This window comes from Rattus rattus, chromosome 4 (genome assembly GCF_011064425.1).
Source record: "Rattus rattus isolate New Zealand chromosome 4, Rrattus_CSIRO_v1, whole genome shotgun sequence".
NCBI classification, from domain to species: Eukaryota; Metazoa; Chordata; class Mammalia; order Rodentia; family Muridae; genus Rattus; species Rattus rattus.
Genome location: NC_046157.1, coordinates 157,852,249 through 157,866,017, shown reverse-complemented (window position 1 = coordinate 157,866,017; position 13,769 = coordinate 157,852,249). Strand labels below are relative to the sequence as shown.

Below are 13,769 nucleotides of genomic sequence, written 5' to 3'. Positions count from 1 at the left end.
TGAGTCTCTGAGAGTCTGAAGCCAGCCTGGTTATAGAGTTCCAGGTCAGCCAGAGCTACACAGTGAGACTCTGTCTCCAAAACAAAACAAAACAATAACCAGACAGCCAAGAAGTAGGAGACCTTAACCAGAACCCAGTCATATTGACACCTCGGCCTCAGACCTCCCGTCTCTAGAACCATAAGAAACAAATTATATTCTATATACAAATAGTACTGTATATACTGCCTCCAGGCTATGGTAATTAACTATGCATGGCTACCTACACAAATATACCCATCCACCCGGCAAAGAGAAAGCCCACGTGTATGGGGATAAGATCACAAGGTTGCAGTTCTGTTGTTTTACTCACTTTCTTTGGTTTTCGGATAAAAAAGCCACTTTTTGGACAGCAATAGATAGTCAATAGAAGCAGCTCACATTTCTGCAGAAGATGAAAGGTGGTTCTAAGTGGACGGTAACTTAGAGAGAAAAGGCATGTTTAAATTCCAAGATGCAAGGAACGACTCCCAGACCTTTGACCTCCTTGAGACAAACATGAAATGCAGCTACTCCGTGGAGTTCAAAGTCTAGCATTGGGCCACATGATCAAAGCACATCACCATTTACCTTGGGGTTCTGCTCCTCACCCTCTGTGAGACCATGTTCCTCTGCCAACCTAAAAGGGGGCCTTCAACTTCGCATTGACTCACCAGCTGTTCCTCGGGTGACATCTTCCTCTTCAAGATCTCAGATTCCTTATGACATGCTTGGTTTTCTTGGCTTAACTGATTCTTTGTCTTGCAGAAGGCACAATGCCACGGGTCACTGAGAGGTCTGGTATAAAGTGAGCAAGGGCAGACAGAGTCTGTGAACCAGCCCCCCTCCTGTGGCCGATAAAGCCCTCTGTTCAACAATGACGAGTGGTTTCTACCTTGTGTTTAACTTTGTTCTTGGAGGACTCTATATTGGAACTCCACGTAGGCTCCAAGTGCTAGGATAACTCACTTCATTAAAAGTGAGTATGTTGAATGAAGTGGTTACCCAAGGAAGTGATGGATTTCCATTGACCTCAAAACTTGACTTTTCCGTCCAAGAGCATTGGGAATTTGACAACAAGCCATGTTTGGTCCTAACTGAATTCAGTGCCTTGAATAAGGAGTCTTGAACCTCAATGGGCCAATCAGACTTACAGTCAGCAAACCCAGAAAGCAGATCTTGCTTCTCAGTCTTGCTGAGTGAGTAGAGCACAAGCTGTAGGTGTCTTTTCACCTATAGCTTTTCACCTATAGCATTGTAAGGACCGTGGCCAGAAACTTTTATGGAAACAGTGGGAAGGAGATTTGCTCACGGTGTCAACTGTTTTCCACTTTACCCCAATGTGCCTGTTAATTTTATGTCAACTTGAGTCGTTTTGTAAGAGGAAACCTCATTTGAGGGAAATGCCTTAACCAGACTGGCCAGTGGGAGAGCCTGTGGTGCATTTTCTTGGTTGATGGTTGATATGGGAGAACCAGCTCACTGTGGGCTGTGCCACCCCTGCGCAGGTGGTTCTGGGTACCATAAGAAAATCACTGGCTGAGCAAGCCATGAGGCACAAGCCAGTAAGCAGCACTCCTCCATGGCCTCTGCATCAGCTCCTCCTCCAGGTTCCCACCCTGACTTCGCTCTGGATGGTGGATTACATACTGTTAGATGAAATAGTCTTTCCTTCCCAAGTTTACTTGGGTTGTAGTAAATTTTTATCGCAGTGATAAAAACCTCGACTAAGATAGCCCAAGTTGCATTCATTTCAATGATCCACCTTAACAAGACTGGTCTCTCTTGGTCCATCCAGGATTTTATCAAGGTGCCCATTACAAAATGCCCTTGGTGGGGTGTTGGGAGCTGCATGTGGGCAGAGTAAAAGAACTGATTCATTTTGTGCCTAGGTAGCTTGTCCAACTAGTCATAAGAAGATGTTTCCAATAACTCTCTGAGATGGTATTCTGGGAACTGGTGGGTGGTCTTATGACTCCAGAGGGCAATGCTTTGTTAGAGGATTTCCAGTAGAGACCAGTTTCTGGGTCACAGTAGTTCTGTCCACACCACCCACAGAACCCATCAAATCCCCTGTCCACCTCTTTGAATCTCACACACCATCTCTGTCCAGAGACACATATATAGCAAAGAAGTGCTTAGGTTGGAGTGGGGTGCTGACACTCAAAATTCACAGTTCTCATGATGTGCTCTGGAACCCAGCATTAACTAGTTCGATAGAATGCTAGGGTGGACTTCTGAAGGCTTGATACAGCCCAGCTTTGTCAATTTTGGAATTCCATAGTGGGGATGGAGAATATATGGTTCAGACCAACAACTGCTCTATGGTGTTATTATCGCAATGGAGTACATCAGAAAGATGGAGCGATGCTTCCCCCTGCCCCCCCTGGAGCTGAGGACCAAACCCAGGGCCTTGTGCTTGCTAGGCAAGTGCTCTACCACTGAGCTAAATCCCCAACCCCAGAGCGATGCTTCTTATAGGTAACCATGTGCAAGGCCTTTGTTTCCATCAGTTCCCTTTTTATCAAGATATATCCAATGGGAGACAGCCAGCAAAACTAACTAAACTAACACTCTCTCTCTCTCTCTCTCTGTGTGTGTGTGTGTGTGTGTGTGTAAGTGTGTGTTTGAGATGGAAAGGCTGAGACAGGGCTGTCTTACTAACCTCTTAACTTCCACAGGTGGGATGTGGCAATTCTTATGGTAGAATTTTCTACAAGTAGCACAAGGGTGCACTCTCCGTCGTTGGCCGCACACTTTACATGCTTTTAGATTTTTCAGCTACGAGAAGAAATGTTGTAGACAACTTCAAGATCAGTGTAACTTCAGAATTCTAGAACAAATGGCCTTTGCCTATACCAAGGTGGCTTAGAAATCTCTCCATTCCAAAGTAGATTTCAAATATTTATTTGTGTTTGTGCCTGTGTATTAACACACATATATATCTATTATGTATATATGTAATATATACTAACACATAGGCACACACATACATACACACATATACACATTCACAAACACATTATATAACATATACAGTACACACACACACACACACACACACACACACACACACACACACACACACACACGCCGCCTGCAAAGGCCAGAGGGAGAATCAGAGCCCCTGGACTTGGATTTGCAGGAGATTATAAGCTGCCATGTGCCATGTTAATGAAATCAAACCTGGGCCCCCTGGAAGAGCAGCCAGTGCTCGAAACTACTGATCTCTCTCTCCAGCCCATCTCCTCAGAATTCTAAGAAGTATTGTTGAGCAGAGATTTTAGAAGAAGATGCTCTGATATGAAATAAAGGTTATGGAGTTGTTGGGCTATGTCAGACTAGTTTATATTGTGAGGACAGCAAATTCTGCCAGTGAAATTAGAGAAAAACTGTTATTACAACAGTTGCAAGAAAGTTGAATTAAAGATAGCTTGATAGATTTATTATTCAGCAAAGTCTGACTCCAAAAATAAAATGTCGTCTCTGGCTTAATCCATTAGCCAACTAGTTTCATCATCATCATCATTACCACCACCACCACCACCACCACCACCACCACCACCACCACCACCACCACCACCACCACCACCATCACCATCATCATCATCATCATCATCATCATCATTTTTTGAGAGACGGCTCACATAGCCAGGACCAGCTTGGGTTCTGACTGCCTTGGCTCAGCTTCCAAGGTCACATTTCTAAGGCTCAAGGCATGTGACCAGGGGAACCACCCAGGGCTGAAGATTTGCCTATGCTATTAGAACGTGGCGATTTCTTGGGTTCTGTCCTGCACCCTTGACTCATTTCAGATGCCTCAGTGTTCATAGCTCCTCCCATGACCACCCCTCCCTGGACTTTCAGATCTATATTCTGGCTTGGTTTGGGCCTGCAGCACTCACACCCTGTTCTCTAGGGACTCTGTATGGTTCTTCGACACTGAATCTGTTCCTCTTTACAACAGTCCTCCAGCCTCAACAGCCCAGTGCCCCTCAGACACCCAGCCCTCTACCGCTCATGCCTTGGGTTCTGTCCTGCACCCTTGACTCATTTCAGATGCCTCAGTGTTCATAGCTCCTCCATGACCACCCCTCCCTAGACTTTCAGATCTATATTCTGGCTTATTCAGAATTCTAAGTCTCACCTCACTCTTGCGCTTGTGTGTGGCCTGCTGTCGTGATTGGGGTGTAGAACCCCTTATGCTTTTCTAGAATCTCTGCTCACCCCTGCACAAGCTGCCCTCTTTCCCCAACCCTGCCCTCCCTAGTGAGCACCAAGAATCCAGTTCTGCATTCTCAGCAGCTGTTACAACCTCCTCTCCGATGCTGCCACTCACCCCAATGCCTGCCTAAGTGCTCATCTTTTGACCATACTTGGGCACAAACCAGCTTATAGCTGACACATTATCACCCCTTGCCTAAAGCTCTATTCCCGCCTCCTTGCCTTACCCTGGGCACATGACTTCCTCAGCCCTGTTCATGGGGACTGATGAGCCTGCCTGGGACCAGTATCTAATGAACCTGCACTGATCTGCTTTTAATGCGGTCTGATCTGGGCCTATATATCTGTGGTCAGAGAGAGAGAGAGAGAGAGAGAGAGAGAGAGAGAGAGAGAGAGAGAGAGAGAGAGAGAAAAATGAATTGTAAACCCTGATGGGTTCCAAGAAAAACATCTAACAATTCAGAGGTGAAGTGGATAAAACCATAATTTGTGTTTTCTTCATCCAGAGATTTACTGTGACACAAGAACTGCACATGAAATGCAAATTCTAGGCTGCAGAAAAATGAATCTGGCCTTTCAATAGGAACATTGAATGGCCCACAAGGGACATGTTTAGGGGCATGTATCTCCTATCTTGGAATAGCCCTTGCTTTTTATAATGGAAAGTCTCGAGACTATGTTTGCTGAATGTTTGTTTACATGGTCATTTGGTCAAGGTTTCTGATTCACCGTCCGATTAGTACCCAGACAAATCTACATGAGGTTCCATTGTCTAGAGTCCTTTGGAAGTCTGAGGTTTGCCTTTTTAATGTGGGCAAGACATCCAGGCCTTGGCAATCACTGTACCATTGCGGTACATCCATATGCACCCCCAGCCCCTTTTAGTGGCCATCCCTCCATGGTGCTGGAGTTCGAACCCAGGGCACCTGGTATATGCTAGACAAGTACTCTACCAGTAGGCAAACACTTTACCACTTTAATTTTTTTTTTTATTTTAACTCTCTTTGTACAGATGTCTGCTTGCATGTGTGTCTGTACACCACCTGTGTGCCTGGGGCCCTCAGAAAACCGAAGAAATTTGATTCCTTGATATTAGAATCACAGATGGTTGTGAGCCACCATGTGGGTGCTAGGTTTCGAACCCAGGTCCTTGGAAGGGCATCAAGTGCTCTTAACCACTGAGCCATTTTCCCACCCCTATTCCCCCCTTTAACCAAGAAATTTGTTCTCTTATTTACTAGTAGTCTTCAACATGTTACAGACTAAAACCACTCGTGGAATGAGAAATAAATTCAAGGCTTGAGAGTGCAGTTCCATGGTAGAATGTTCAGCCTAACACAAGCGAGGCCCTAGGTTTGAGCCGTCACACAGAAGGAGAAAAACATGTGTCTCAAATCCCATCACCAGCAATTTCAATCCACTGGACTGGATGCTCGAATAGTCTGAGGGGTTCTAATGCACAGCCGTTAGGTTAGAGCTCTGCATCTGAAGTTGTGGCCCTCGGACCAGCAGACTCAGCATCTGCTCTAGCCATCCAGTGAGTTAGCCAGAGACAGAGAGCAGAGGCTCCTGCCCCCAGCAGAGAAACAAGGAAAGTGTGGCTGTACCTAGGTAAGAGATCAGAAGAGGGAGAGGGGCCCTAGGACTGGAGATATAGATGGTTGTGAAAGTTTAGAACAAATCTTGTGTCTTCTGGAAAGCTTAGCTGGTGCTCTTTTCTTTCTTTTCTTTTTTTTTTTTTTTTTTCTTTTTGAGCTGGGACTGAACCAGGGCCTTTGGCGCCATAGGCAAGTGCTCACCACTGAGCTAAATCCCAACCCCACAGATGGTGCTCTTAACCACTGAGCCATCTTCCCAGCCCCTAAGTTTTTAAAAATCACATTTAATGCAGATGCGTGGTTACTCCTGTGACCCTCAGGTGCAGAGCAAAGGACACATTTTGGGAGTCAGGTTTCTCTTTCTATCCTACAGTTCCTGGGGGTTGAACGCGGGCATCAGGTTTGGCAAGCCAGCACCTTTACTTTTTGAGCCATATTTCCAGTCCATTCTTCTGCAATTTTTAAGGGTTGTTCCCATCTCAGTCTCAAATGTTTTAACATTAGAGTCCTGGCCTTTTACACTGTATAATTTTTTCTTAAAAAATATCAACCACAATGATACCAGGTTATAAAGTCCACTTTTATCACAGTCGGTGAGTGTAATAAACAGGACAGAGAAGGATAACTAACAGTTTGTAGGTGTTGGCCTTAGACACCATGGCGGAAGGTCACACACAGGGCATTTACCTTTCTCTTTCTCTTTCTTTGTTGTGAGTTTGGTGGTGTTTCCTTCTGAAAGACAAAAGCGATCACTCGTGGGATGGCTCCCAAGTTCAGCTCCTGTCTCTACCTCAAATGATTTGATGCTCAAAGAAGCAAATCGGGGTAAAACAACTAGATGAACACCAAGGGACGAATCCAAATCCGGTCAAATCCAAGTCGGCCAATTTAAAATTCACAGGGTCACATGGGGATGGAAAACAAACCATTTGTAGACAATAGCCTCAAACATCATGGCAGGAGTCTGCGGGATATAATTACCATTTCTGTTTTCCTTGGCGGGTCTTGTAGTTCTCCTCTCTGAAAGACAGAGAGATTAGATTAATGATGGGGCAGGTCCTAGTTTTTATTACCTCCCTCTCTCGATTTATTTTACTTATTATATATAACGCATACACAGCTATCTTCAGACACACCAGAAGAGGGCATCGGATCTCATTACAGGATGGTTGTGGAGCACCATGTGGTTGATGGGATTTGAACTCAGGACCTCTGGAAGAGCAGTCAGTGCTCTTAACCTCTGAGCCATCTCTCTAGCCCTGTTTTCTATTTCTTGAGGTAGTTATTTCTAACTGCCCTCTAGATGTTGCCATCTGAATGTCCTGTTGTTGAATACAAGGTAATTCCCTGGTCAGGGAAACCTTTAGACCTTTTTTTGGTGTGTGTGTGTGTGTGTGTGTGTGTGTGTGTGTGTGTGTGTGTGTGTGTGTGTGTGTGTGTGCATGCGCACGTGCTGATAATCTTCACAGCGAGCTTAGAAGATGCCAGGTGATCACTCCCAGCTTCCTGATACACTGAAGGTTTATTTTCATGCTCTTCTTCCCTCATGCAGAAAGCCCCATTCTATACTTTGTCAGAACTATCCTCCTTTATGACCCAACTTCCCTATAGCATCACTTCTTGCTGGCACCTCTCCTCACAGTAGTAACCGCAGGTAGGGTATGAAGGTGCAGCCTTGCTCTGGCCAGGGGTTCACAACCTGCAACCACATGGCTTTAGATGCAGCTCAGTCAATATTCAATGAGCAATCCCTTTTCTTTTATTGTGAGTGTGACACAGGGAAAGGTCACCTGAGATATCTAACAGGAAGAGTCGTGTACCCTGAATCGAACTATTTAGGAACCTCCTGATTTCCCCCAGTTCATAGCATTGGTATGAATGAAGGGCAGAGAGCTTATTTTGAAAATGCAATCTTTAAATTACCTTTTATTTACTTTTCTTTTGGTGTAGAGGGAGTTGAGGTTCTAACTCTGGGACCTAGGCTCACTGCAGAGTCTGGGCAATCCTTTTGCCTTGGTCTCCCGAGTGCTGGGATTACAGGTGTGAGTCACCAAATCCAGCTATTCCTTTTCAAGAATAAGTGCGAGATGACTTACTAGAAGAAATCCCACTGGGTCATTCTGTTACTCAGATATCTACATGGGTGAATTATTCTCAGATATTTTCAGATATATTTATTATATTTTCTTGCATCCCTGACATTCCAAGTTTAAAGACATCCCCTCTTGGATTTAAATTAAATCCAAGCTACCAAATTTTATACAACCAGTTAATGGTAAAGGCCCCACACAGTCTGTTCTACCATCCAAAGGATACAAGTTAATTCATTTAAGAGGATTAAGCTGTCATAGAAGTCAGGCAAGGCAACACCTGAATCGCATGCCGTGGAACCTGGCTAAGAAGAGTCATGATAGACACAGAAATTCTGCTAACATCTGGTACTAGTGAAATCTTTCGTTGAAGCTACCAGTCAAACTGAGAGAGCCTCGAATCTGTTGCCCTTCTCTTGGAGTATCCGGAAACTGCCCGTCACATAGAAGAGACTTGTAATCTACCATGGTCCCAGGAGCCACGCGCGCTCTCTGCCAGCAGAATACCTTTATCAGTTCTTTCAGGGGCCACCCGCTGCAGCGGATGCTTTGCCTCCAGTTCTTGCATTTCTCGTAGCCTCCTCCAATTTCAAATTCCAGGGGAGTGAACCACTTTCCTTCCGTACTCTGTATGCTCTTCACATGGATGCCTGTAAGACCAGAACGAACCGAGCTGCTAGCTATGGAAACACCTGCTCTTGGCCTACCTATCATCATGCTAGATCTGGGGCTTAGGCTCAGTCAGGAAGGTTTACATTTTCCTGTCAGTCATCAGGGGCCACACATCAACTTGATAGGCAAGGACAGAGAATAGTGGACATTGCCCTTTGAACTTTTTCTAAAAAGAATTCATTTATTTTATGAGTACCGGTGTTTCCCCTCAAGTGTGTCTGTGCACAGCATGCATGCTTTCTGCCTACAGAGACTAGAAAAGGGCATTGTTTCTCCTGGAACTGGAGTTCTGAGCCACCCAGTGGTTGCTGGGAATCGGACCTGAGTCCTCTGGAAGAGCAGCCAGTGCTATTAATCACGAAGTTGTCTCCCTATCCCTTAACATAGCCTGAGCATTCTACTGTAATATTAAAAGAAAGAAGTAGTAAAGGAATGTCCCTGAGACTTGAGCAGGATTTGTTCTCTCCCTTTTACTGTGCTCCAGGGTAGGGCCAACTTGCATTTTAGATAAGTGATTGCAGGGCTGGAGAGATGGCTCAGTGGTTAAGAGCACTGACTGCTCTTCCATAGGTCCTGAGTTCAAGTCCCAGCAACTACATGGTGGCTCACAACCATTTAAAAAAAAATATATATATAATCTTTAAAAAAAAGTGAGTGCAGACACAGTTTCCTACTAGGCTCTCTTCTGAATCCACCCATGAGGAAGCTAGTGCCACAGCCAGTCCTTCCTTACTTCAACAACATTGATCTTCCAGTTCATGACAGTTGGCTTTAAAATATTCTCATACTTTTGACACATGGCTATTTGATGTTACAAGTGGTTTGGGAAATATTATCTAGAGAGGGTAGCTAGATTACAAACAGGCAGTAGAACTGTAGGGAAAGTATCTATTAAAATTGCTTGCTGCTCTTGCAGGAGTCCCAGGTTCAGGTCTGAGAGCCTACAAGGTGGTTTATAAGCACCAGCAACTCCAGTTCTGATGCCCTCTTTTAGTCTCCATGGGATCCAGGCACAATCACACTGCACAGACCCCTATGCATGCTCATAAATGCCAATGCTCATAAAACAAAAATAAATCTTAAAGAAAGAACTGTGCTGTGGGAGAAAGGTCAGTTACGATGGAAGGTAGACCTGTAGTAGTTCTGTAACTTAACAATGATAATTTTCGCAGGTTTTTTTTTTTGATCTATTTTTTTTCTCATAGCAGTATGGTGAGAAAAATTTATTCTCATTTCATGAGAAAGGAAGTTCAGGGTTAGAGAACCCGATGTAGATGACAGAGCAACTGGCTTGGGGTTTAGCTATGAGTGCCTCCCCCAGGGTTCTCATATTGAAACCCTGGTCCTTGACTTGGTAATATATGAGGTGACACTCGATCATGGAGGGTGCTGCCCTCAGGAGGGATCGTGATAACCCTCATGGGATCCCCCAATCGCTGGCTTCCTGTCTTACGATGTAGTCTCTTCCTCCTACATATGTTTCTGTCATGAAGCCACCTACCAGCATTCTTTTACCAAAAGCTACACAATAGGCTGCATGATCTTGGCCTGTTAGCCCCTAGGTCTGTAAGGTAAATAGAGTAGCCTGATTTGAATATTTCAATAGAGCCAAGAACACAGGGCTAATACACTGGTAAGCTTGAAGACTGAGTGCATCTTTCTTCCAATTCAAAAATTCTCACCCCCTTTTTTACTTAAAGTTTGACAGATACACAGGTAACAGACCCAAAAAGGTTGACGATGAATCTCAGGCATGTGTATTTTCTGCCCAGCTGTAGAAGTTTTCATTCTGCTATGAGGCACTAGATGGGCATCTTCTGGGCCTTTTTCACAAGGGGAAGGGGAAGTAACCTGAGAGGCTGTGGATTTATATTTAAATATTCAAAAGTGCAACTTGGGGTAGAGCTCATGACAGAATATTTGCCTAATATGCACAAAGTCCTGGGTTTAATTCCAGTACCTCAAGCAAGAGGAAATAAAAAAGTAGGGAAAACATGTGATGCAGAAAAGGATAGACACAGCAGGCCCGAGACTCTCCTGAGAAACCACCATCCGGCACAGTCAGCCCTTGACTGGCATCTGCAAACGTCATCTCGCTGTGCTGAAACTGTTACAAGGAATGCCCATGTCCCTCATGGAAATTATGGAGAGAGATGCCTTCATAATGCACGGCTGTTAGAAGCCCTGGTACTGGGCTCAGTCCCCACTAGGAGATTAATGTCAATGTCAAAAACTCTGTTTCCTCTGAACTTGGTCTCTCATGCCCACCTCTCCCTCTCCCCATCCCTCTCCTTCCCCCAACCCCTGGCTGTCCTGGAACTTGATCTATAGACCAGGCTAGCCTTGAACTCAGAGATCTGCCTGTCTCTGCCTCTCAAGTGCTGGGATTAAAGCCGTGTGCCACCACAGCCCAACTCATGCTCTCTTCTTCTCATTAACTTGGTCTCACAACCTCTCACCTCATTAATGGGCATGATATTGCCTCTATCTCGAGTCCCACAAACTTAGACGTGGGATGAGACACCCTCAACACAGGTGCCTGTCCCCTACACTGTGCCTTTGAAGGGTACTGAAGATTTGAAACTCACCTTGATTTAATTTCTCCTTATACAGAGTCCCCACAACTTTGCCACATGTCACCGGAAGCTCATTACTGCCAAAATCCGCATTTAGATCTTTGTGAATTCTCGGACCTGCAGGGACACGTTTCACTTTACTCTCGAACGGTTCAGGGCCTTCCTTCTACCCACTTTGGTATCAAGTAAAAATGCATTAGGTCTTCACATGAATTAGTTACATTTTATATATAACAGAGCACACATGATCTCTGGGCTCCTATGCAGTAGCCAGGACCTTGTGGAAAAGAATTCCAGCTCCCAGACTTCTTGGCCTCAGCAGCCACTGCATGATGACTTTCTCCAAAAATATTTTGAAGAGATAATTCTCATTATATTAGAATTTAAGAGTTTTGTAGATGAGAAACATAGCACTCAAACTTTGTTCTACTGTCTCATCCGATGCATTTACGGTAGAAGAATGGTATGGGGAAGGCACCCAATGAGGGAGGGTCATCTCTGTCCTTGGATCTGATTTGCTGACTTTCTCCTTCTCTGTGCTTGCCTGGGGCTCAGGTAGAAGCTGTAGGGCAGTGTTCCTCAACCTTCGCAATGCTATAACCCTTTAATACAGTTCCTCATGTTGTAGTGACCCCCAACCATAAAATCGTTTTTGTGGCTACTCCATAGCTGTAATTTTGCTACTGTTATGAATCACAACATAAATATCTGATAGTGGTGGTCTTAGGGGTCACATGTAAAAGGCTCATTGAACCCCCAAAGGGGTTGTGAACTACAGGTTGAGAACCACTGCTGTAGATGATTCTGTAGATGCTAGAGGAACCCTGCATACCCTTCAAGGAGTGTATGAATTGAAAATAGGAAGCCATATTTAGACAACATGGTTTTGATATGGATATCTGGATATCTGATATAAACCAACTAAAACATGGCTGACACTGGAATTATTGGAAGGGAATAGGGACAATGAGTTAGCACAAACTGACACAAAATGGAGACCACAAAGTAAACAGTGATGTCATGTGATAGTTCTTGCAGTGTGCCACTTTTGTGTGGTTCTGTATAAATATGGCCTTGAGGTCAGGGGCTGGAACCATCCCATTTGCTGGCTTACCTATGTGTCTATCTGCAGGCCTGAGTGCCCACCTCCTCGGCCTGCCTGCACCTGTGCCAGCCTATGGCAGTATGCCTGCTGGTGACTGCCTGCCTAATAGCCTGAATAAATATAATAAATATAAAGTATGTCACATTTTCCTGTAGTTTGTCAAAATCTCTTCAACCTCCCAGCCTTCCAAGTTCACCCTCATTTCCTGGCATCAGAGCACAGACCCCAGAGTCTGTGGGATCTAATTCCACTGAACCAGACAATGAAGGCCTTACAGTACATTTCCACAGCAGTGTCTCCCACCTCTCCAGGCAGTTAAAGGGATCCATCAAGGATACAGTGGGACCTGGATGGAGGGGGGGCATCCCACAGTTACTTTAGAGTGCAGTCTTTCAGAACAACAGTGGTTCAGGCAGGCACTCAGCTTAATTCACCTGAAAGCCTGTGTCACATCTTCACAGATAAGCAAACTGAGTTAGAAAAGAACAAATGACAAGCTCAAGTCACACAGGACTTTGGGAATTAGAATACAGGTTATTCTATTTAGACCCCTACACCGAGGTCTGTACGGTTCCGTGGCTTTCTATGTGGGTAAGAAGAAATATGCTAAATATCATGCACTTTATTTCCTCAAGAATGGTCAGCACATGAAGGCCTATGAAGCTCTGGGTCCCTCTCAAATCTACTAACTAACCAATGGGAGGACGGGAGTTATCAACAACCCACTGTGCTGTTGAAACTGACCAGTGCTGGCCATGATCTTAAGGTGTGGAACTGGTCAAGAAACCTGACTTGTCACTCAGCATACAGAGTGCAGAAGGGCAAGCTCATCAATGTTTGTGGTGGCAATTGTGACAAGCTGTGGACCCACCCCAGGGGCCAGCAGAGGAGCAGGTGAAGAAATCGACTTATAGACTTATAGTGGAAGTTCTTTCAGCCATAAAAAAAGAAAATCAAAATTATGCCATTTGCAGGAAAATCGGATACAACAGGGAGATCAAGTTAAGCGAATTGAGACAGTCTCAAATTTGTGGGTCTTAAGAATTCATACACGGACACACAATTATTTGTTTTGCTTTTGGGTTTTTGAGACAGAGTTTATCTCCATAACCTCGGCTGTTGTGTAGAACTTGCTCTGTAGACCAGGCTGGCCTTGAACTCAAATAGTCATCTACCTCTGCCTTCTGAGCTCTCAGATTAAAGGCCTGTCCTACCATGCCTCCCCACAAAACTGTATGTACAAATGACACGAAAGCAGGAGCCAATTGTCTAGGGGTCCTGGTGGAATATGCTCAAAGTACACTTACTTACTTGCATAGAAATGGCCTATGTGATCTGGTCTAATACATTAAAAATTAAAAGCACAGGCCTAGGCATGGCGTCACATGTCTTTAAACCCAGCACTCAGAAGGCAGAGGTAGGGGGATCTTGATGAGCTCAAGAGAAGACTGGCCTACACAGTGAGTTCCAGGTCAGTCAGGGTTGC

General features: G+C 44.8%; 1 protein-coding gene across 1 annotated transcript in view; it reads right to left on the bottom strand.

Moving 5' to 3' along the window:
• The window catches only part of LOC116899581 (nuclear autoantigen Sp-100-like), a 64,015-nt gene that overhangs the window by 3,759 nt on the left and 46,487 nt on the right, over window positions 1-13,769 (bottom strand). The window contains exons 16-22 of the mRNA XM_032901521.1: window positions 11,191-11,295; window positions 8,438-8,580; window positions 6,822-6,860; window positions 6,528-6,572; window positions 2,684-2,799; window positions 693-807; window positions 353-424 (exon numbers count right to left, since the gene is read on the bottom strand). Of these exons, the coding sequence (XP_032757412.1) occupies window positions 353-424; window positions 693-807; window positions 2,684-2,799; window positions 6,528-6,572; window positions 6,822-6,860; window positions 8,438-8,580; window positions 11,191-11,295 (635 nt within the window). The remainder of the gene's footprint in view (window positions 1-352; window positions 425-692; window positions 808-2,683; window positions 2,800-6,527; window positions 6,573-6,821; window positions 6,861-8,437; window positions 8,581-11,190; window positions 11,296-13,769) is intronic.